Source organism: Tripterygium wilfordii, chromosome 7 (assembly GCF_013401445.1).
Source record: "Tripterygium wilfordii isolate XIE 37 chromosome 7, ASM1340144v1, whole genome shotgun sequence".
Lineage (NCBI taxonomy): Eukaryota > Viridiplantae > Streptophyta > Magnoliopsida > Celastrales > Celastraceae > Tripterygium > Tripterygium wilfordii.
Genome location: NC_052238.1, coordinates 15,318,076 through 15,340,412, shown reverse-complemented (window position 1 = coordinate 15,340,412; position 22,337 = coordinate 15,318,076). Strand labels below are relative to the sequence as shown.

The following is a 22,337-nucleotide window of genomic DNA, read 5'->3' as shown; positions in this document are numbered from 1 at the left end:
AGCAGGCTCATAACTTGCCGAAGAAAGACGTCACTCTCCAAAAAAGAATTTAGAGACTTTCAAAGAAGTCGAGAAACAAAAGGCATAAGTAGATAGTCAATAGGTGAAAAAAATTTGAAATTGATATAAATCTAATAAAAAAGGAGGAGGAGGAGGAGGAGGTATGTCAGATAGTCCGCCTCCTCCTCCATCAATAAGGGTTTTTTGCTTATGGAGAAAAAAAATCTAGAGTTTGTCCCCCAAAACATGTGTTGAGTTTTTTAGTCATTGTTCAATTAAGAACGCTACATCATAATTTGAGAAACAGTTTTATTTCTTGCAAGGTCTTTTTATCAATTCTCTTACGTCATTAATGTGATTTTTTTTTGTCGCCTAAATACTATACATTGCCATAAAAACTAAAATTTCACTTCCACTAACAAGTCCTCTCCAATTACTTTCTTCAACAATGCAAAAACAACAATGTTCTCAGACATCACATTAATTAGTTTAACAAAAGATAGATGAAAGGATCTCACAAAAGATAAATCTAAATATAGGGAGTGTCTATCAAAATTTTTGAACTAGATGGGTGAATCTAGAAATAACCTAAACTAGAAGGGGGTTCATAAATAACAGTTGCTAGTCCATCATTGATTGGCTTTCACAATGCCACAGGACACCGACCCGTCTTTATAGTTCCATAAATATAAAGGGCGAATTAAAATGTTATTCAAATCCGAATTACAGGTCAATCCAGCTTGTCCACGACTGATCCGAAGAAGAGGACTAGAAAGGTACGATCAGCTTAGAATCCGCAGAGAATCCAGAGTAGAGTACGGCAAGCCTTCTAAATTCTCTCTCGCATCTTTGAACTCCGACGTAGATCCCGTCGAGTTCGTGTCCGTACGACCAACAACCAAATCGAGAACCATGCCTTACCGTAGAAGAACCCTATTGAAGGTTATCATCCTCGGTGACAGCGGGTCAGTCATGTGTGTAAATTCTATTTTATGTTTTGGCATGTCGGTCTGTATAAAAAGTATGATCGAGAGTTATAAACTACAGTTTTTAGGGTTTCAGATCGATTCTTAAGTTTGATTGATCTTGATTCATGTTGATCACCATATTAGTGTTTGTTTGATCCAGTAATGAAACTTTATGATTATGGTTAGACTTATCTGGAACAAAATACATCTTGAGATATTATTTTAATGTTTCTATTGTCTCTTGCTTAATTGTCTTGTTGAATTGTTTAATTTTGGAAATATTTGTTTTTGTGTGATTTTCAGGGTTGGAAAGACCTCTTTGATGAATCAGTATCCTTTATATTTGTGACTATTGTGACAACAACTGGTACTATACTCCATCTTAATAAAATACTACTAGATTCAACTATTTGCAGTAGAATGCTTTTCGTATGTGTGTAGTGTGCCTTGACATCTTGCTTACTACTAGATGCAACTATCGGCAGTAGAATGCTTTTGGTACTTGTGCCTTGACCTCTTCCTTTCAGATATGTAAATAAGAAGTTTAGCAATCAGTACAAGGCTACTATTGGAGCAGATTTCTTGACCAAGGAAGTTCATTTCGAAGATAGACTCTTTACCTTGCAGGTTAGTTGTAATACTGATTATTTGGCAGCATCAAAATTTCCCACTAAAATGAGCACAATCTTATAGTAGTAGTTGGGTGAGCTTAACTGCCTTAGATTGGATGCCTTAGTCAATTGAAGCTATTGAGTTGAATGGCTTCCATAGTATTTTTATCATTATTTATTTAATAGTCTTTCTATATTCTTGTTTGGATGTGTTGATGTCTTAGTTTAAACTGCAAAACTTAGAGAGGGCTAGAGTATGGTGAAGCCACTGAGGAAGCGATTTGAAAGATTGCGAGAACTAATATGCATTCCATAAAGTGGGCTCAACCGTTTTCCAATTTTGTAATTATGGTACGTATGTTAGGCTATTATAAGACAACTTGGCTGAATGATGGACATATTAGAGGTGAGACTGTTGTTGGATGTGCAGCAATATAAATGATTTTGGTATGTGCAATGCAAAGACTTTGGTGTAGTGGTGCGAAGAGTCAGGAAAGCTCAAGTTGGGGTCCTTGGGATACTGAAAAGACATGGATAGAAGTGATAATAAAAAGTCATGGACTCTATAACTAGAATGCAGCTCTAGATGGGATTTGAATTGTCAAGGAGAATCCACTTTATAGATTTCAACTAATTTTCTCTTATGGATCCGTGAAGCTGAGCCTAAATGGTTTGGTATTAAGGGTTTGATGGTAATGTCTGTGAAATTGTACTTTTGGGTAATTTCCAGACTTGGGACATTTTAGTTAGCAACTAGCAAGGGTCTTGTATTAAGTCAAGCAACTCATTATTTTTCTGCGTTTGTTTAGAGATTATTTATGTATTAGAAAAAGCAAAAAAAGTTTTGAAGGAGGAATATTTCATTTTCCATGTGGGATTATAACTTAGAACTCTGGATAAGTTTTGTAGAAGCAATTAGATCAGGGAATTATATGGATAAATTTATTTGGAAGATTGTCGAAGTTTTGATGATTACCGACTTCCCAAAAGCCCTCAGTTGTGTGTGTGTGTTTCTAATGTATTTATCATATTTTAAAATTACATTGCATTATACCCTTACAAAATTATTTTAAAACTATATTGCACCGTCCACTTCCTCTACTCGCTTGTGCAACAACTTTACTTGCTATGTATGTAGACATGGTGTTATGTTACCTAACCTTAAGAGTCTGCAAAGAGTTTTATATGCCATAATCATGCTAAATTAAATATTAATCTCAGTTACATTTTTAATTTATTTTCCCATGAAATTTATCGTTTGGGCATCAGTGGCAAAAGATTCGGTAACTATGTTATATTTTTGGCAGATTTGGGATACAGCTGGCCAGGAAAGATTCCAAAGTTTAGGTGTTGCTTTTTATCGTGGTGCTGATTGTTGTGTTCTTGTTTATGATGTCAATTCAGCAAAGTCATTTGACAACCTTAACAACTGGAGGGAAGAATTTCTTATTCAGGCATGCATTATTCTCCTTTATGAGTTTTTCCAAAAATTTTGCAAAATGGAACAAGTTCTGTACAAGTGGCGGTACTGCAGTATCAAAGAAAATGTTTAAGTTCTAATGATAACTGATTTTGCAGGCAAGTCCCTCAGATCCAGAAAACTTTCCATTTGTTGTTTTAGGAAACAAAGTTGATGTTGATGGAGGAAACAGTAGGGTGGTATGTAATTCATCCACTTTGTTCTAACTCTCTCCCCCTATTTTCCCCTCCCTTTACATTCCCCCACACCTATCTCTTTCTCTCTCTGAAGTGCATTGATGCTCACACTTAAAGACATTCGTCTACTCACCCCACCAAACTGTCTGGCCCTGGCACAGTAGTACCTTCCTAGCATGCCACCAAGGGGGGAAGGTCTGCTGGTTAAATCCTGCAACCACAGACATGTCTTGTAACTTCGATCAAAACATGTGGATAAAACAAGAGACACACATAAGTCTGTACATGCTGAGAATGAAAAACGTAGACACTGGCACACACGTATTCGTGACCATACACTTCTTACTTTTCTGATCCATTTACAAATTAGATGCTACTTCTTTTGAACCTTTCAGGTCTCGGAGAAAAAAGCTCGAGCTTGGTGTGCCTCCAAAGGAAATATTCCTTACTTTGAGACCTCTGCCAAGGAAGGCGTTAATGTGGAAGAAGCTTTTCAGTGCATAGCAAAGAATGCCCTAAAGAGTGGTGAAGAGGAGGAGATGTAAGTTATATTTACTCAAATTCATCTGCATGCTAGCATGCCTATAATTCTATTATTGGTACATATTCATCAACTGCTCTGGCCACTTTATTTCCATTGGGATTGAATGGTCGAAAATGTTGCTAAGCTATTGCTTGATTTTCTGGTCTGCGAAGAGGCGTGCAACTTTCATTTAGATAAGCAAAGATGCATATAAATTACCTTCCGTCTTTCTATTTCTAATTTTGTCTGATAGGGTTATGATAATGGCATTTTTTATCATTCATTGTTCTTTGGGATCTCGTTTATCCAATCTCTAGCTGTATACACTACACAGTGAGCTACTGTTGAGAAATTTTGACACCAGATGTCTAGTGCTTGAATGGGCACTTCTCTCCTACAATTAATTGTTTGATCCAAGAGTCTTCATTTTTTCCCCTCTGTCACAGCCCCCTCTCACACCCATTGGATCAATGATTGTGCAGTGCAATCATTGTAGGAGAGCCATATTCAAAAAGTGCTTATGGGACTCGTTCTATCGTCTATTATTTGTAATATATTGGCTTCTTGACATGCATAGAATCATTTTAGTTAATTATCTCTCATTGTCAGCTCAATTTCAATTATCATAAGAGATTTGTTTCGATCAGAAATTAGGCATTCATGTTTACTTGTCATGTGATAACCTTGCACTGGGCATGATTTAGCTTGAGTTCAATTTTTGATTTATGCATGTTTTGTATTGTTTTGAGCAAGCCCGAAATGGTACTGATATAAACTTGTTTTCCTGTTCTCTTTTTGGCGGGGGTTTATCCTCTATGAAGTTACTTGCCTGACACCATTGATGTTGCTACCAACAATCAGCCAAGATCGAGTGGGTGTGAGTGCTAAATGATGCCCGTGTCCTATTTTTTTTCCAGCTGTAATAAATTTCCTCTAGAATGATCCCTTTTTAGCGGTTATTGTTTCTATGAAACTACACTGTAAATTGATGTTGATCTATTGCTTCTGGTCTTGGTGCCTTTTCATGTAAGTACTCCTTGATGTGGTCAAGTTTTAATTTAATTTAACGTTGGGCGTTCTCCAATGATTGATTGCATCCTTGTTATCAAAATAGTTTCTTCTAATAAGGGGGTTGATTTCTTAATTTGCTCTGTTGATATGTCAACTGGGTGGTAACTTAGAGCATCTCCAATGAACACTCTTGTTCTCACACTCCATACACCTCAATTTTTGTGCATCTATTGATTTATCATTCCAATATATCCATGCATATTCTTGTGATAACACTCCAAATATTCAATGGCCCCACAAGAGAGAAACAAAAAGTAAAAGAAAGGTACGAGATGATCTGATGTCAATTAATTGGTTGAATGGATCCCACAAAATTATTATTCATCAAATTAGAGACACATGTAGAAGTATGGATAAAAAAATGTTGTCTGTTGTGGGCAAGTAGCACTTCATCCATATAAAAAAAAAAAAAAACATTTAGAGCACCTCAAATGGCTCCCATTGGAGTTGCTCTCAGTAGTAACAGCAGCCATACTTGCCAACTGAAGCCTTGAATTCAAGGTAGGTAAGAACTTAGAAGGTTGTTAATAGATTATTACTCCGCTGTGACCAAATGGTAATAATATATTATGCGAGATTGCAGGCCCAAAATAAACAAGCAAAGGTATGAAGCTACATGCCATTGTTCCATGAAGAGAAAGTGAAAGGCCCAAAGGCCACTGCCATACACGGTTCTCTTCTCACAACAATGGCACCCCAACATAAAAGCTCAAAAAAATTAACTACAAACTTCTAGTCAGGTATTCAGATTAGAGAACACAAAGACGGTCATTAAATAACTCTTCCAGCCGATGAAGTCAAAGAAGCTAGCCTCTAACCTTTTGAGGACCAGTAATGAACGAATGGCAAACCCAATAATACAAAGTCTTGAACTAAAGAGGCTACGCAACGCTATATTGACCAAAAAAGAAGAAGAAGCAATCGTACATTGAGCTCATGTCAAAGATAATCAAGGTTCAAAGAAGTCAGCAGCAAGAAAAGCATAAAACTTGCCAAGTTGTGACTCCAAATTTACTTCAACTCTGCTTATTAAAATGGGCAGGGAAGAAGCCACGGGCACTGTTTTGAATGGTCTTCTTCCCTCCCACAGTACGAGGAACAACTTAATATAACCATGAAACTTTGGATCTTCAAAAATAAAAAACAAACAAGGCCATGAAATAACCATTCCACTTATCGAATCCAAACTAACCTGGACAACTGAAGAGATTCACAACCAATCGTCGCTGGAGAAAAAACTCGATTACATGGGTATGTCACTTGCGCAACAATTTTGTTTGAATATTAAGAATTTTATTCAAGCACCGAGATGGTGCAAACAAGCAACCAAAGCAAAAGCCTCAACCAGATTGTCACAAGAGCCAGAACACCACAATTTCAACCAAATAAAGCAATTTCATAAAAAGAAACCAAGGCTAGTTTCACTATTGTTGAAGATCCTACTGTTTCTTTTCCAATCAACCAAATAATTGCCATAGGAATAGACTGGTTGATACAATCCTCAGACTAAACCATTTCATCATTTCTCCCTCTAACTCTCTCTTTGAAGTATTCTGGTTTTTCGGTTGCTGCTGTTGTGCGTGTGTGTGTGTTTTAGCAAACCAACATTCAAAGTAGATATCCTGATTTTCTGCCTGCAAAATAACAAGCTACAGTCGAGCATGCTCTCAAGCTACAAATGTAAAAAATCAAAATAGGGCCATTGGATTCAAACTTGAGAAGGCTTTTGCCATGCTTTCTCTTTGTATATGAGACGCAAAATACTGTTTCATTCACCTATTTTTTGTTCATTCTTTTCCCACATCTTCCCTCATGAAAGTCAACTAACACATTTGAATTCTTCTTTCCGATTCTCACTCAATTATAATCACAATCAATTACAATATGGGTTTTAGATTGCATTCACTCAGCCAAAAAAACCATGTATGCAATATACCCCAAAGATCTGCCAAGTTCTCCAAGGACAAAGGCAACAGGAAAAAGGTACTCACTTGGTAAAACAGGCACTATTCAACTGATGTATTGATTGGATGAAGCTTGATTAATGGTACACTATGCAAAGACTACTTTGTCACAACTGAAGGGTCTCTGTCTTGACCTGAAGGCTGGACAGTACTTCCTGCTACAGGAGAGGCTACAAATGGGTTAGAAGTAGGTGGTGCAGTTCCCATGGGTCTTAAAATTGGTGGTCGTATGGAAGTCATGTTTAATGGGGACCTTGGAACTGAGTTTGCAAAGTTCATAGCGACTCTGTTGGCAGGCAATGATGGCGGACCTGCCCTAGAAGATGAAGGTGGCAAACCAAGTCGTGAAGCTATTATCAGTCCACGCTCATGGAATAGCTTATGCCTTGACCTCTCCAATTGTTCCTTTCCTCTCATAACTATACTATCCATCTCATTAAAGAAAGCTAACTTGGTTTCCAACTTATGTAACTGCACCAAAAGGAATTGTTCAGAAAGTCAGACATCTAAAGAGTGCAACACACAACAGCATCAGAAGGCAACTCGAAAATGGGATTACCTGTTTCTCAATCATTGATGCAACGAGTTGTCGAATTTCTTCCTCTTCCTGGTCTGCAAGAACTTTCGCCTTTACTGCAGCTGCTGAGATTGCAGAAGCAGCAGCACGCTTTAATTTATCAATATCCTGCATGTCTTTGGTCACTGTGCAGTCATGCCCGTCCATTTTACTGTCTTTTATTTGATTCTCACCTGAATAATACATAAAAGAAATATGATAAGAAAAACCAGCAATTGTGCTGCATTTCTAATTGCCCAGAATTTCATTTTTTCCAACAGAAAATTGCCCGAAATTTCAAGTGTAACTGCAGAACTGAAACAAAATAGGAAACAAGTCCAATACTACAATAGATATCTGGTTTTCAACATATATTTGCCACACATCTTGAGCACAGATGTACTTCAAAGTACTTTGAGAATGCAGGTTCCATAACATAGTTACCAGGAACGCTCTACTACCCCTCGAACCCCAAACTGGGACGCATGTCCCGGAACGGGGTACACTAGCGACTTGGGAAGCTCGGAAACATGATCTGGGATGCCCAAATGGGTGTCCCAAAAATCTGCTATAGAAAATTTGAGAAATATAGTGGAAATCAGGTATAATTGACTCAAAATTCAAATCACTGATTGAATATAGATAGAGAAAGTTGAGGGAAATAGAGGGAATAAGAGGAGAAAAACTGAAAAACTGACCTTTGAAATTCATTGAAAACATTGTTTTTGATTACAAAGGCTTAGGGAGGCAGAAGGAAGTGCACCTCACCATTTTCAGCACTCAGAGACATTAATCTAGATAACCTTTCAATATTTAGTGGTGACCCAAATAATCTTTCAAACCGTACCACGTTCCCAATTAGCATACCAACTAATCCTACCCCCAACATACCACAAATTAATCAAGTGGCTTACCTTGTTCCCGTACCCGTACCCCGACCTCGACCTGGAACGTACCGAGTTCCTGGTAACTATGTTCCATAATTTAAACATGCATCCTGGATTGTATGCATATTTGATTAAATTTTTTAATAAACTTCAGAAACATATCTGGCTCAATGATCTCCTCTCCAAAACCCCACCTTCTCATTTTTCCTAATTCATAATTATTGCATCCCCTTTCAGAGCTCACATTGTCAAACACACACTTACACTGAGAAAGAGAGATACCAGCATTTGTTCCGTTTTCAATCACTGAATTTGATGGATGTAGAGGTTCATTGTTTTCCAAAGACAGGGGATCAGACATCATATCTACATCCTTTTGTGCCTCCAAAGGTAGAGAGGGCCCTCCAGCAGGATCTGATGAGACTGACTGCTGCCCATTCTTCTCAGAAGGCAAAGATTTACACACCATATCGACATCTTTTGTAACCTCTGTAGCTTGAGACTCCTCCCTAACAGAATTTGATATAACCGACCGCTGCTCATTGTTTTCATGAGGCAGAGAATCAGATGTCTTATCCACATCCTTCGACACCTCTGCAGGTAGAGAGGGCTCTCCAACTGACCCTGACGTAGCCAGATGACTATGGATATCTTTTTCCAGAGTGAGCGTACCAGATAACTTTTTCACATTCTCTACCTCTGAAAGCTGAGAATGCTCTCCTAATGCAGTTTCCTCCTCATGCCCCATCACGTAACTAGGAGGAAAGTCTGCCTTGGATGCCAAATCATCTGATTCTTTCACAATATTTGGTGGTAGATCCTTTGCTAACTTTGAATTTCTTGATTCATCAATATTTCCGGGTACTTCACGAGAAGCTGACTCATTTTCAGCATGTAATTCAGCAGGCTTGACATTTTCAGAAATCAAACTCCTTTGTCCTTTAGGAATAGAATTTTCGTTTTTCTCGTCTTTTTTAAAAGCCAAATCCCTGTTACTCAGACCAGAGGTATTGCTGTCCTCTTTCTGGTTATTGATCTGCTCCTCAATGTCTTTATCAGTCTGCCTATCCACCATTTCAGTGACAACACTGCAAATTCAGGGCATCAGGAATAATATTCACAACTACGACAATTATAAAAACCAAGAAGTTCTTTATACCTTTCAGAAGCACCAGTTTCATTCTTGTCAATTGGGGGATCATCCAAAACAAAACAATGCCTAGTGGCCAGCTGCTGACCTGGAGAATTGCTGGACATGGCTTTTAAAGAACTGCGGGCTGAAGCATTAGCAACATCAGATCCTACCAACCGTGCCAGGAACACAACCTACAACATACAACAACCAGTAAATGATAGATGCAATTGCGACAGTTTACAGACAATGCACTTCTGTCAATGCCTCATTTTTCTGGGGAGAAGGATAAAAACTATCATGCACTGGTGGATGCCCAGTCAGCAAAGCAATCATATGTACATGGTCATTGAAATTCAAACGAAGTACACTTATTTGTACACAGGAAAACTCCAACTCCCTTACCAGTGCCATGACAGGATTTCCCACTTCACCAAATGAAAGTGGTCTTCCAGGTGTTGGAAAATAACCAACAGCTCTAAAAGCTTCCCTTAGAGCCTTTAGCGCAATGTTTTCACCAGTTTTATGAGCAGCCTTGACTTCACCAGTACCAGCTGATGTTGAACCTTCCTCGCCAACTTTCATGTCACTGACATTTTCAGTTTTTGAAGTTTCCTGACAAGTTTTTGCTTCACATGCATCTTCTGGTTTTGTTTCTTCCATAGGAGAAGTTGAGGGCTGATCCTCACTAGCTCTAGACTTACCCTCATCTGTTTCCTTATCATCCTTGGGGACAGAAGAATCATTAGTGGATGCAGCAGGATCTGCAGTTTCCTTGGAATTGGCAGTAATACCCTCACCAGAATCAAGAAAAGTTTCCTCAATCGGCATTTGAACAAAATGTAAAATACATTGAGCTTTTGTTTTTGTGGCAACATGCTCTGCAATCTCATTCCAGTTTTCTTTGTAAAGTTCCAATGCTTCAAGGAGGAGGAGGGTCTCCTGATCAGTCCACTTTCCACTACTAACACCTGGAGCCTCAGCAGGCACCATGAGAATAAAATCTGATGAAGACATGTCGGAGCCAAATTTTCCACTATTAAAGCAATCAGTACACAAATCATAATCGGCCTGTCCAACATGAACATATCAGTAAATAGAATACAAATCATGTAGCACCCGAACCAAAAATTAAAATAAATTAGCGTCAAATCTGTTTGAACTGCTATACATGAATACAGACGGCAGTGCATATTCATCTAAACAAAGTTTCTTTTGCACGAACTTTATTGAGTCCATTATCAAAAAAAGAAAAAAAAGTGTGGTTCTAGCCATGATAATTTGTAACCTCTTTACAGTTAACCCATCATAACTCAGCTTCATCAACAAAGCCTTTATCCCAAACGATGTTGGGGTCGGCCACTGAGTCCAAATGAGAAATCACTAATGAATTCTCCTGAATTCATTAATTTAATTCCTCTCAAAAGATACCCTCCCACCTACTTCTTGGAGTCCATGTCATTTCTCCTCACTTGCATGCATGTTATTTTTGGTCTTCCAACTCTCTTTTTTTATCATTTCCTACTCTATGCACTACTGCACAAATAACCTTGCATTGTACCTACCCAAATCATCTGTCATCTTAGTTGATTTTCTCACATCTTATTTTCGATTAGAGTTACCCTAACCCTACATCGAATGGTCTCACTTCTAATACTATCCTTCTTTGTTTTCCCACACATCCAACACAACATTCTCATTCTTGTAGCACTAAGTTCCCTCTTCGTAGCCCAACATCATGTACTGCACATCACTGCAAGGTGTATAGCAGACCTATAGAATTTCACTTTTTAACGTCAAGGGTATTAGTCAGTCGGCCAAAACTGTAGATGCACTTCTCCACTTAATACAACTAACTTTAATCGTATTTGCTTCATCCTCCTCACTCCCTCCATCATTCTAAATTATACACCCAATATGTTTCAACTTCTCCCTTTTAAGTATTTATTTCCAGCCTACTTAATTGTTTCCTGGTCTCCACACTTACCTTTACTAAACTTACACTTCATCAATTCTGTCTTATTCATACGTATTTTAAAACCTTTAGATTCCAAAGCTTATCTCCATGTCTCCAAATCAACGGACACTAAGTGAACATTCCTTTCTATATTTTTTCCCTTTGATCTTCTTAGTTTGTATCTCTTCCATTCTGGACCATCCCGGCATAAGATCAAATTGGTTCTGAGACTGTCGCCAAAGATCTCAATCTTTTTTCTTTCTTTTTTTTTCAAAATCTACTTCAATTAATGAATTTTCAACAACTAATTTGCATGTCATGCCTTGTCCATTTTAAAGGTATCATAGTCATTGAAATTTAACAACCCCTCAATTAAAAGTTGAAACATCAATTTACCTCCAATGCAATTCAAATAAACATAGTTAACAAAACTGGCATCGCACTATACACATATCTGAAGGTTATACGAAGCATCTCTGGTGTTGAATTAAAGCATGAAATAACTAACTTGCCATTCTGCTTTCAAGTAGTCAACGTTCAATTTGATTGGCAATCAATGGTCCTGTTTTTTCATATATTATCTCGTCTAAAATCTGTTACTTCCCCATTCAATCCCACATGCCTTGAGCTAAAACACATAATTTCTCACAAATGCAGAAGGTTTTATCAGATGCATCTACAACTGTGGATGCGCCCCCTCCCTGGTGTTACTGAACACCATGCACTCTAGAATCACATCCTAATTTCTCCAAGAACCTTTTACAAGCTAATAATAGAGAGATTTTTTCTGGCAAGAAAGAAAGGAAGATTTCCTAAATGGAAAGATAATAAATGAGATATGCAAACTGCCCCGTAAATAAATTTCCTGCACTTTCCCAGGCGGAAATGGATAAAAAGCACCAACTACCAAGACATTTCTCCTATAGCCAAACGAGCCAATCAAATAACTACGATAAAATACAACCTGAGTCAGCGTACAAACACACAAAAACATATTTCAGGAGTAGTAGACACCATATTAAGGTTAAGGTCAATTGGTGAAAAGTGGGACCATTGTATTTGTCCGGAATAATGATTTTAGAATAGTGTTCTTACATGCAGAATAACAGAATATTAGAAATTCAAATTATAAATAGCCAGGAAACAACCAACCTGCGTCTGGCAATGGTAGCGCTTCTGAGAGCAATCAGCTGAACAAGAATTGCAATGGTAATCTGGCCCCTCTGACCTCACCAAATCTTCAGCAATTGCAGAAGTAGGAAACACCCCAAGAGGCATAGTCGGAGTTTTAATGTTGGGTTTAGGAACCAAGGACGGACAAGGCTGAATAGCTTCAAAGCGATAAAATTTATCAAGCAAAGAATCCACTTTCGCTGTTCTGTTGTCATCGGTGCTGGCAACAGCTACATCTTTTTGTGGAAATGGATGAAAATTAATCAAACCCCAGTAGTCCAAGAATTCCATGACTTCCTGCTGTGCATCCGAATCTCCAACTTCAAGCTCTGATAGATCCTTTAATTCAATTAGAACATTTGGGTTTGAGTGGAACTTCTTCACGATCCAGTTGCGAATTTCCAAATACACACCAGGAGTCCGGGTTTCGGATTTATTGTTGAAGAATGTAGGCAATGCCCGCTCCTCGAGAACATGGATTTTTTTCCATGAAAACCAACCTGAAAACCACGATAACAAATTAATGTGGAAACCATAGAACAAATCCACTCCACTTCGCTAGACAAGGAATATGCCCAGTTTAAAATGACGAACTTTACAAGGAAACTCACAACAATGAGGACCAGGAGCCAAAACACAAACCCCTACTCACCGCAATGACTGGGTACAACGTGCGAGTTAGCATCCCGAGATCTAATTGCCTCAAACTCCGCTTCAATTGCTGCCAGTGCTTCTGACTCCGCCTCATTTGCCTTGCGTCGCTCATCATCTGCCAGGGCCGCATCCGCAGTCAATATCGGCTTCTCCTCGAGCTTTACTCCTGCCACAGCTGAAGCAACATAAGCGACACTATTGGGGCTCTGGCGCGCCCGGGTCAATGGGCCGTTATGGATCGAAGAGTGGAAACTCAAGTTCTTCTCGCGAGTAACGCGTTTCGACGGTGTAGACGAAGTATTCGATGGAAAGAGTACATTAGCTTTCCTCTTTTGCCCTCCCGCTCGGCGCCGAGACTGAACAGGCTCGCCTGCCTGAGTTTCAGTTCCCGCATAGGAGCTTGCCGGCGGTAGGGTTCCGCCGTCGCGCCTTTTGTCCTCCATCGAAAGGGTTTTCTTTCCGTGTGGCACTGTTGGGGCTTCTGGTTCAGTGTGGTTAAAGCATGTGAAGAAAAGACACAAAACAACAATTGCGCATATATTGTTATCGACAATACCGGATTTGCTGTTTCCACGCAGCCTGAAATGATTTCATTGGATAGTTTAGATATTTGGGGATCTGGAAGTAGAAAATTTTCGTCTGGCAATAGAAGTAAAAAGAATTTTTCTCTTTTTCTTTTTTCCCCTTTTTTATTTAAGAAAAAAAGGGGGCAACTAGAAGTATTGGTTGCAAACTAGTTAACAAGTCCAAACGAGAGGAGATGTGTTTCTATTTTTTTCCTTATTATTATTCATGTTTTAATGAAATAAAGAAGTATATTTTGAGTAATCATTAAGTTTGTTAAGTCAAAAGTATCCATATCTATCTATCTATGTATCTATGTATCTATTTATATCTAATATAATATAGATACAAATTCATGTTAACGTGAAATTTCGTGCCGTCACGTCATCAACGTATTACTCTGAAATATCCGTATGGAAAATATATGAATTAATTGCTACAAATTTGTTGTGTTTATGAATTTGATGAATCATAAATTGATGAGTTTCATGTATCTTTGTATTCAAAGAATTTTTGAATTCATTTAGTTCTAGATGTGAACATGGAGAAATGCATATACATATGTACTTTATTCAATCTATTACATTTTACACAATATGGAATACAAATTTATGTTAAGGTGAAATTCTTTGCGTCCATGTCATGAACGATTTGCTCCGAATGAAAAATATATAAATTAATTGTTACAAATTTGTTATTTTATGAATTTGATGAATTATAAATTAATGAGTTCATGTACATTTATATTCAGAAGATTTTTTGAATTCATTTAATTCTAGATTATGGATATTGAGAGATGCATATGTACTTTGCAAAGAATATGTTTATTTCAATTCATGAAAATTACATTCCAATATATTTGAGTTTTCCTGTGTGGGCATACAACTAGTTAATATTATATAACTATCAGATGACAGTGTAAGTTAGGTTAAAACTCAGTGCGTGGTTGTAAGAGTATTTCACCCAGTTGAAATTGAATCCAAGATCTTCCGAGTCTAACAATTTGATCTCAGAAAAATTTACCACTAGGCTATCACCCCAGTAGTTTTTTACAATAAGAACCACCACTAGTTTTAGTGACTTGACGTAAATATAGGTATATATGATGTGAATGTTTATTGATTAGGAGTTTTGGGTATATTTAAGATTTCACTTCATAGATTTTGCATTCCAGAGAGACTTGATTGAATTCCTTTGAGATTTTAAAGCAAATAATACATTTATATAAATATAGTCTATATTAATGGAGATAAAAATTGTAAGAATTCAAAGAAGATGTTTAAACAAAAAGGTAATGGATGAAACCAACGAGAGGTGGCTCAGTTGGCAATCGATTGAATTAGACATATTTGTATCAAAAGTTCGATTCCAATGAGAAGCGATGGATCAACACAGCAACCATTTTATTACACACATGAAAACCACACTGCCACTTCCTTAACCATAAAACTAAACTTCATAAGCATTTTTATTTAGATTATAGACACAAACCACAAAGGCTTCACTTAGACACACTGCCACTTCCTTAACAAAAAAAACTAAACTTCATAAACATTTTTATTTAGATTATAGACACAAACCACAAAGGCTTCACTTAGACAGTACTAGTAAACACCATAAACTAAGCAGGCAGGCATGGCCAACTACCTGAGTGGCTTCAACTTTCTTAGGCACTGGAAACAATAATATTGGGCCTGGGTTCCAGATTTTTGACAAAAGATTTTCCTTGCTTGAGACTCTCATCATCACCATAGGCCGAGACATTGGGCCGAGGCTCAATTTCCTTCTCGAATGATTTCCCTTTCTTGAGACTTTCATCATCACCGTATGCCGAGATATTGGGTCTGGGCTCAATGTCATTCTCAAATGATTTTCCTTCCTTGAGACTTTCATCATCACCGTATGCAGAGACATTGGGCCTGGGCTCAATATCCTTCTCAAATGATTTCCTTTCTTTGAGACTTTCATCATCACCATAGGCCGAGATGTTGGGTCTAGGCTCAATATCCTTCTCAAATGATTTCCCTTCCTTGAGACTTTCATCATCACCATAGGCCGAGACATTGGGTCTGGGCTCAATGTCCTTGTCGAATGATTCATCTTTCTCCTTGAGATTTGCATCATCCCCATAGGCGGAGACATTGGGCCTAGGCTCAATATCCTTCTCATATGATTTCCCTTCCTTGAGACTTTTATCATCACCGTATGCCGAGAGATTGGGCCTGGGCTCAATGTCCTTGTCAAATGATTTATCTTCTTCCTTGAGTTTTCCATCACCATGGTAAGATGTTGCATTATTTCCTGATTCAAAGTCCTTGACAAATAATTTGTTCTTCTTGCTTCCAAGATCTTCATTTGTATGACAGTCTGTTTTTGAATCAGAGACGGACGAGGAGACTGTACCGCTACTGTGAGTAAGGCCTTGGATTGCTTCTGGCATGGGCTGATCATTCATCACACCTCTCCAGTATTCCCCCAAATCTTTTCTTCCATTGACATTGTTAGCAAACTGTATAAAATAACAAACAGATGTGTCATCAACTTCCCATACATATATATCATCAAAACCTCTCGTGTATAGAAATTTAAAATGTAGCTATCCCATGGGCCGATCAAAGGCCGTGTAATTGCCTGATGCGTGTGGGACGAAGGGACTCATGTACCCAAGGTTTATCATGTAGGACAAGGTTCAATGTGGCTGTGTCATCGATGAATTTCTCGTAAAAAATAAAAGTAAGAAGACACTTTATTTGCACACAGAAGAAGGGCTTACCAAGAGAAGTAAGGAGAGAGTGATGACTGCAAACAAGGACTCCATTTTCCTGATCAAACAATACTGCAATTGTGATATGTTTACAGAAGTTATCCACCACCCTTTATTTATATAGATCTATATAGATTATAGACAACAAGACTGAACGAAATAATTAGGAAATTTACAACTTGATACCCTCAACTTTGATTGAATTACTTAAATATTCTTTAGGAGGTCCCAATAAGATCCTCATGATTCATGTCATTCATCAATCAATCAATCAAGGAAAACCACACAAAATATTTCAAAATGGGACTCTGTGATGGATATTGTAAAAAGATTTAGGATGTAGATGGTTTAATATTAATTGGTCATGAAAACCAAGTCATTTTACACCATAGTTTTGTCTTAATTTCTAGCAGCACATTATGGATATGCATATATCCTCATAAGAGTATAGTGATTCATAACAATAAATTTGAGTGTAAATTTTTTATTCCAACTATTATGAAAGACATATTTTGGTTTGACAGCTTTAACAAACCAATACTATAATTCATGTTTTTTTTTCTTCTTTTTTTTATTGCAATGCGATAATTTTATTGATAAGGACAAGTACATCAGGCATATATGCAAAAAGGTCGATACAGGCTAATGAGATTTTTGGTCGTTAAAAAATTGTCAGTTTTCAACTCAGTCATCGAATGTTCATACGTTTCAATTTGAGAACCCAAAACTGAAAACTATTTCAATATGCGTACATGGACAGATTTCTCACTATTCAGATAGAGTCTTTATATTGACTTTTATGTCATATTAACGGTTTAAATCCTCGGATAGTCAAAAATCTACCCGAGTGTGTGTATTAGATCAATTTTTCAATTTTGAATACTTAAGTTGGAACATTTGAGTGTTAGATGGCAGACCAGCAATGAATGTACGACCGACCAGCAATAAAATTTGCCCCAATAATTATGAATGTACGACCGACCAGCAATGAAGTTCATTTGATAAGAGATGTCTAGCTAGCACAACATTCATTTGTCATTTAATTAATTGGTCATTTGTTTTTAGAAAATAGTGGATTTCCATAGATTCTCGTAAAACAATATTTGGATTGTTAAACCCACAAAGAGGAACATGATTGGTTATAAGGAAAATTCAAACCATTCTATACTTTTTTTTTCTTCACATTATCAATCTACTCATATACGTATCAACTGTGCGTATGCATATGTTCATATCTTTCTTATTTCAGCAATGATAGCGATCTCCATCAACAATTGGTATCTCAATGATCCTAGCTGTTGAATTATATGCACATGATTTCATGTGCGTCATGCGGGACATATGGAGCCCTCGAATTCACGTGGATCTTGTATGTTTAACTCAACAGTTGAGATAACTGGAATATCAACTATTGAGATCTTTATCATTTTTGTTCTTATTTATATTGACTTAATTTGATAGCACGATGATAAAGGAACTACAACATATTACAAAGAACCCAAAACACATGATTTGTAGATTTTGCTTTCGGGATATTAACTGTTGGGATCAGTCAATTATTTGTGTCATTTTTCTTATTTATATTGACATAATTTGACAGCACAAAGAAGAATAAACAACTCTTGAATCCCCTGATTTCAAAGAAACAAATAATGTCACACACTTATTGATGATATGCAAGAAAACAAACTATCAAGAGAATAAAATATGATATCTTCTGATCAGGATTAGATCATGAAGATCTTGGTGGCTCCCAATTATATATGCAAATAATACATATTTTTAGTCTTGTTTTCAAGGACATAACTTATTCATTATTGTATGAAAATATCAGTAGTACTATTTCAGGCAAAAACATGTGAATTATGACTAGCACAAGCAAATAATACCATATCAAAGCTAACCAACATGGATGTGATGTTTGACCTAATAATGTCATAATTAAAGAATTCTTGTCTTCGAGTATAGTAGCCCTGTTGTGCAGAAATAATCCAAGTTGTTCACGATCAATGCAAAAAATATAAAAATCGAAAAAATAAATCAAGATCAATTATGTACAAGAGACAAACGAATTACGTGATTCGGTCAATCTTGTCTACGTCCACGGATGACGACAATAGATTTTATTGATAAACTCTCCCCACACGAATTTTATCTTAACACAATGATTCGTTCAGTTAACTTCTAAGATTTTCACCATAATAATATTTATATTTTATAGTGAATTTAGGGTTTACGAATAATGACCAAAATATCCTTAAAAGTTGTGGTCATCTATAATAATAGCAAGACTGTAATCACCCATTATGTTATTTCCTTTTGTGATACAATATGTGCTTGAAAACTCTGTTCTTACTTTCTCGGAGAGAATATTAGGAGTGTTCAAAGAATCTAAGTACCAGGTCAGGGAAGAAATATGGACACCAAAATTGAATCTTGCACCATGTTCATGCTTCTTTTTCTTGTCATCATGGTAATCTCCAAACCCCACTTGACCTTATTTTTCTTCTTATATGGTGATTCTTCATACTTATAACTACTGGTGACCAACTTGTAGCAGTTTGGTCCTGGAATTGGAGCTGCAGAGGATACTGTGAAGGCATACTCATCATCACACATGGATCATATGGACCCTCAATTGATGGTGTTCTTCACCATGAATAATCTGAAACTAGGACACAAGATGCCAATCTATTTCCCCAAGAAAGACCCTTCCAGCTCTCCTCAGTTTCTCCCTAAAGAAGAAGCTGATTCCATTCCATTCTCATATGACAAGCTTCAATACCTTCTTCACTTCTTCTCTGCCACTCAAGGAACTCCACAAGCTCAAGCAATTGCAGATACACTTAGACAGTGTGCAATCAAACCCATCGAAGGAGAGATCAAATTTTGCGCGAATTCTTTAGAATCGATGATCGAGTTTGTGCAAAACACCTTTGGATTAGACTCTCATTTTCAAGTACTAAGCACTAAACACTTCACAAAGTCAGGCATAACTCTCCAGAATTATACTGTTGTAGAGATGCCTGAAGAGGTTGCAGCACCAAAGATTGTAGCTTGTCACACTATCCCTTATCCTTATGCAGTGTTTTACTGCCATAGCCAGGAGAGTGAGAACAAGGTGTTCAAGGTTTTGTTGGTTGGTGATAATGGAGATAGAGTGGAAGCTGTGGCAGTCTGCCATATGGATACCTCTCATTGGAGTCGTAAACACGCGTCGTTTCGCGTGCTTGGGATTGAACCTGGGAGCTCTCATGTGTGCCATTTCTTTCCTGAAGATAATCTGGTTTGGGTTCCTGAACCCACCTTGATTAGTGATGCTTAACTTTGTATTGTAACTATTGAAAGTCCTATATATGTAGTGCTTTGCTTGGCATGGTGAAAATAATACATGTGTGTACTTGATCAGCTCCATTGTGTGTAATAGTGGATGTCATTGTTTAGATTGTGATTGATAGGAGATCAGTTTCATTTGTTGAAGAATGACACAATGGCACAAGGGCAGCATGCAAAACAGCTCAGGCAATGTGGACCACACACCACTCTTTTTATACTTGGGCAAACAGCCAAACAATATGAAATAATGAAAATTTCAGGCCATATAAAATGAACCTACGATATGATTTTAAAGGTAATGTTGTCTCAGCAGTACTAGACGATCCGAGTAATTGGGATTCCAATGATCTCAATTGATGAGGTGTATATATGAACAACATTTAAAATGCACTTTAATTTTCGTCAACAACTTAAAAGAAGAAAGAAAGCTTGATAAGCATTTTTATTTAGATTATAGACACAAACAACAAAGGTTTTACTGAGACACTACCAGTAAATTAACACCATAAACCAAGCAGGAAGCCATGGCAACAGAATTTATATCCATGCATTTTTTTTTGAGGCACTCTTATATAGTTGCCTTGCAAACCAACTTCAAACCCTAATAGAAATCCATGCAAGATAAGAAACGAAATAGGTAACTAGATTAGAACCAGAGCATGAAACTAAAACAACTTGATATCCAAGCAAAGTCTTCAACGGCACGCCTTACACCCATCAAAGTGGTACAAGAAGGACTGAGCCACTCGTGCTGCATCACTTAATTTGCATCATCACGGTAAGATATTGCATAATTTCCTGGTTCAATGTCCATGACAAATACTTTTTTCTTCTTGCTTTCAAGATCTTCATTTGCATTAATGTCCTTGCCCAGTGATTTATCTTCTTCCTTAAGATTTGCATCATCGCTATAAGATATTGCATAATTTCCTGGTTCAATGTCCATGACAAATAATTTTTTCTTCTTGCTTTCAAGATCTTCATTTGCATCAATATTCTTGCCCAGTGATTTATCTTCTTCCTTAGGATTTGTATCATCGCGGTAAGATATTGCACAATTTCTTGGTTCAATGTCCATGACAAATAATTTCTTCTTCTTGCTTTCAAGATCTTCATTTGCATCAATGTTCTTGCCCAGTGATTTATCTTCTTCCTTAGGATTTGCATCATCGCGGTAAGATATTGCATAATTTCTTGGTTCAATGTCCATGACAAATAATTTCTTATTCTTGCTTTCAAGATCTTCATTTGTATCAATGTTCTTGCCCAATGATTTATCTTCTTCCTTAGGATTTGCATCATCGCGGTAAGATATTGCATAATTTCCTGGTTCAATGTCCATGACAAATAATTTCTTCTTCTTGCTTTCAAGATCTTCATTGGCGTTAATGTCTTTTCGCAATGATTTATCTTCTTCCTTAAGATTTGCATCATCACGGTAAGATATCGCATAATTTCCTGGTTCAATGTCCATGACAAATAATTTCTTCTTCTTGCTTTCAAGATCTCCATTTGTATCACAGTTGGTTTTTGAATCGGAGATCGACGACGAGGCCGTATTGCAGCCGAGAATAAGGCCTTGGATTGCTTCTGGCATAGGCTGATCATTAATCACACCTCTGCTGTGTTCCCTCAAATCTTTTCTTGCATTGACATTGTTAGCAAACTGTACAAAATAAAAAAAACATGCAGATTTGTCATTAAAAAGTTTAGTGTACGTATAGAAACCTAAAATGTGTTTGCAGTAAAAACAAACAGTAAATTTGCAACATAATGTTTATGTTTATGTTTATGATAAACTGATCTTCAAGTGATATATGGAAAGTTAAGGTAAGTAAGAAGACTCTTTACTTCAAGAGAGTTGGTTGGGTGGCAAGTTGATAAGATTAACTTTTGTAGAAGGTAAGAGATCTTAGGTTTAACTCTCACGTTCAATAAATTTCTTTGGAGTTACCCATGGGCCAAAGGACCCTGTAATTTCTGGTGCATGTGGAACGGGGGCTCACTTACTAAAAATATTTTCATGTCGGACGGGATCCAATATGGTCATGTCCTCGTTGAATTTAACGTTAAATAAGAAAAGTAAGAAGACTCTTTATTTGCACACAGAAGAAGGGCTTACCAAAAGAAGTAAGGAGAGAGTGATGACTACAAACAAAGAGTCCATTTTTCCGATCGAACAACACTGCAATTGTGATATGCTTACAGAAGTGATCTACCGCCCTTATTTATATACATGTATATAGACAAAGAAAACACGACTAGATGGAATAATTAGGAATTTTTTGTTTGATTACTTAACAAACAATACTCTAATTCATGTTGTTTTTTCTTTTTCTTCTTATTTTTTTGCAACTTGAAATTTTATTGATAAGAACAAGTACATCAGGTGTATATATATATTTGTGTGTGTGTTTCATCATCTTGTTGTTTTTAGCTACATTGAACTAGCTAAGAATATTATTCCCAAGTAGATCCTTCTGTTGAAGATTCATATTCAATGTGTCATACATGACTCAGT

The 22,337-nt window shown here is 37.1% G+C and overlaps 5 protein-coding genes across 8 annotated transcripts; 2 read left to right on the top strand and 3 right to left on the bottom strand.

Annotated features, from left to right (window-relative positions):
- The first annotated feature begins 690 nt into the window (after positions 1 to 690).
- Positions 691 to 4,854, top strand: LOC120001860 (ras-related protein Rab7-like). The gene is made up of 7 exons (XM_038850361.1): positions 691 to 965; positions 1,272 to 1,298; positions 1,496 to 1,595; positions 2,887 to 3,033; positions 3,158 to 3,238; positions 3,631 to 3,776; positions 4,580 to 4,854. Exons 1-7 carry the CDS (start codon positions 706 to 708, stop codon positions 4,644 to 4,646), a joined length of 828 nt encoding a protein of 275 aa, XP_038706289.1. The 5' UTR covers positions 691 to 705; the 3' UTR covers positions 4,647 to 4,854.
- Positions 4,855 to 6,204: 1,350 nt separating this feature from the next.
- On the bottom strand, positions 6,205 to 13,659 carry LOC120002303 (SWI/SNF complex subunit SWI3D-like). Of its 3 annotated transcripts, XR_005469146.1 has the most exons (8): positions 13,151 to 13,659; positions 12,478 to 12,998; positions 9,774 to 10,439; positions 9,396 to 9,562; positions 8,501 to 9,324; positions 7,353 to 7,543; positions 6,821 to 7,264; positions 6,205 to 6,463 (listed from the first exon to the last, which is right to left on the bottom strand). XR_005469146.1 is itself a non-coding variant. In XM_038851011.1 (7 exons), the coding sequence occupies exons 1-7, from the start codon at positions 13,593 to 13,595 to the stop codon at positions 6,893 to 6,895; spliced, it is 3,186 nt and encodes a 1,061-aa protein (XP_038706939.1). In that variant the 5' UTR covers positions 13,596 to 13,658; the 3' UTR covers positions 6,582 to 6,892. The 3 variants fall into 3 exon arrangements, 2 of the variants coding, with proteins under 2 accessions (XP_038706939.1, XP_038706940.1); XM_038851011.1 differs by lacking the exon at positions 6,205 to 6,463 and having other exon boundaries at positions 6,582 to 7,264; positions 13,151 to 13,658; XM_038851012.1 differs by lacking the exon at positions 6,205 to 6,463 and having other exon boundaries at positions 6,582 to 7,264; positions 8,519 to 9,324; positions 13,151 to 13,658.
- A 1,439-nt stretch (positions 13,660 to 15,098) lies between these two features.
- On the bottom strand, positions 15,099 to 16,650 carry LOC120001832 (organ-specific protein S2-like). Its single transcript, XM_038850315.1, has 2 exons — positions 16,490 to 16,650; positions 15,099 to 16,225 (listed from the first exon to the last, which is right to left on the bottom strand). Exons 1-2 carry the CDS (start codon positions 16,532 to 16,534, stop codon positions 15,383 to 15,385), a joined length of 888 nt encoding a protein of 295 aa, XP_038706243.1. The 5' UTR covers positions 16,535 to 16,650; the 3' UTR covers positions 15,099 to 15,382.
- Positions 16,651 to 18,785: 2,135 nt separating this feature from the next.
- On the top strand, positions 18,786 to 19,933 carry LOC120002888 (BURP domain protein USPL1-like). Of its 2 annotated transcripts, none has more exons than XM_038851746.1 (2): positions 18,786 to 18,953; positions 19,038 to 19,933. In XM_038851746.1, exons 1-2 carry the CDS (start codon positions 18,897 to 18,899, stop codon positions 19,803 to 19,805), a joined length of 825 nt encoding a protein of 274 aa, XP_038707674.1. In that variant the 5' UTR covers positions 18,786 to 18,896; the 3' UTR covers positions 19,806 to 19,933. The 2 variants fall into 2 exon arrangements, with proteins under 2 accessions (XP_038707674.1, XP_038707676.1); XM_038851748.1 differs by having other exon boundaries at positions 18,787 to 18,953; positions 19,041 to 19,933.
- A 643-nt stretch (positions 19,934 to 20,576) lies between these two features.
- LOC120002646 lies at positions 20,577 to 21,983 on the bottom strand. The gene is made up of 2 exons (XM_038851407.1): positions 21,939 to 21,983; positions 20,577 to 21,482 (listed from the first exon to the last, which is right to left on the bottom strand). Exons 1-2 carry the CDS (start codon positions 21,981 to 21,983, stop codon positions 20,577 to 20,579), a joined length of 951 nt encoding a protein of 316 aa, XP_038707335.1.
- Between the last annotated feature and the right edge of the window lie 354 nt (positions 21,984 to 22,337).

What these genes read in the sequence shown, in the direction of transcription:
- LOC120002646 (XM_038851407.1), bottom strand. Translation starts at nt 21,983, where the DNA reads ATGGACTCTTTGTTTGTAGTCATCACTCTCTCCTTACTTCTTTTG. An exon ending in CTCTCTCCTTACTTCTTTTG is followed by an intron (nt 21,483 to 21,938) that starts GTAAGCCCTTCT and finishes TATTTTGTACAG; the next exon opens with TTTGCTAACAATGTCAATGC.
- LOC120002888 (XM_038851746.1), top strand. Translation starts at nt 18,897, where the DNA reads ATGGACACCAAAATTGAATCTTGCACCATGTTCATGCTTCTTTTTCTT. An exon ending in TTCTTTTTCTTGTCATCATG is followed by an intron (nt 18,954 to 19,037) that starts GTAATCTCCAAA and finishes ACCAACTTGTAG; the next exon opens with CAGTTTGGTCCTGGAATTGG.
- LOC120002303 (XM_038851011.1), bottom strand. Translation starts at nt 13,595, where the DNA reads ATGGAGGACAAAAGGCGCGACGGCGGAACCCTACCGCCGGCAAGCTCC. An exon ending in TGGTATCTCTCTTTCTCAGT is followed by an intron (nt 7,544 to 8,500) that starts GTAAGTGTGTGT and finishes TGTATTATTCAG; the next exon opens with GTGAGAATCAAATAAAAGAC. An exon ending in CATCAATGATTGAGAAACAG is followed by an intron (nt 7,265 to 7,352) that starts GTAATCCCATTT and finishes CTTTTGGTGCAG; the next exon opens with TTACATAAGTTGGAAACCAA.
- LOC120001832 (XM_038850315.1), bottom strand. Translation starts at nt 16,534, where the DNA reads ATGGAGTCCTTGTTTGCAGTCATCACTCTCTCCTTACTTCTCTTG. An exon ending in CTCTCTCCTTACTTCTCTTG is followed by an intron (nt 16,226 to 16,489) that starts GTAAGCCCTTCT and finishes TATTTTATACAG; the next exon opens with TTTGCTAACAATGTCAATGG.
- LOC120001860 (XM_038850361.1), top strand. Translation starts at nt 706, where the DNA reads ATGTTATTCAAATCCGAATTACAGGTCAATCCAGCTTGTCCACGACTG. An exon ending in ATAGACTCTTTACCTTGCAG is followed by an intron (nt 1,596 to 2,886) that starts GTTAGTTGTAAT and finishes TATTTTTGGCAG; the next exon opens with ATTTGGGATACAGCTGGCCA. An exon ending in AGTGGTGAAGAGGAGGAGAT is followed by an intron (nt 3,777 to 4,579) that starts GTAAGTTATATT and finishes TCCTCTATGAAG; the next exon opens with TTACTTGCCTGACACCATTG.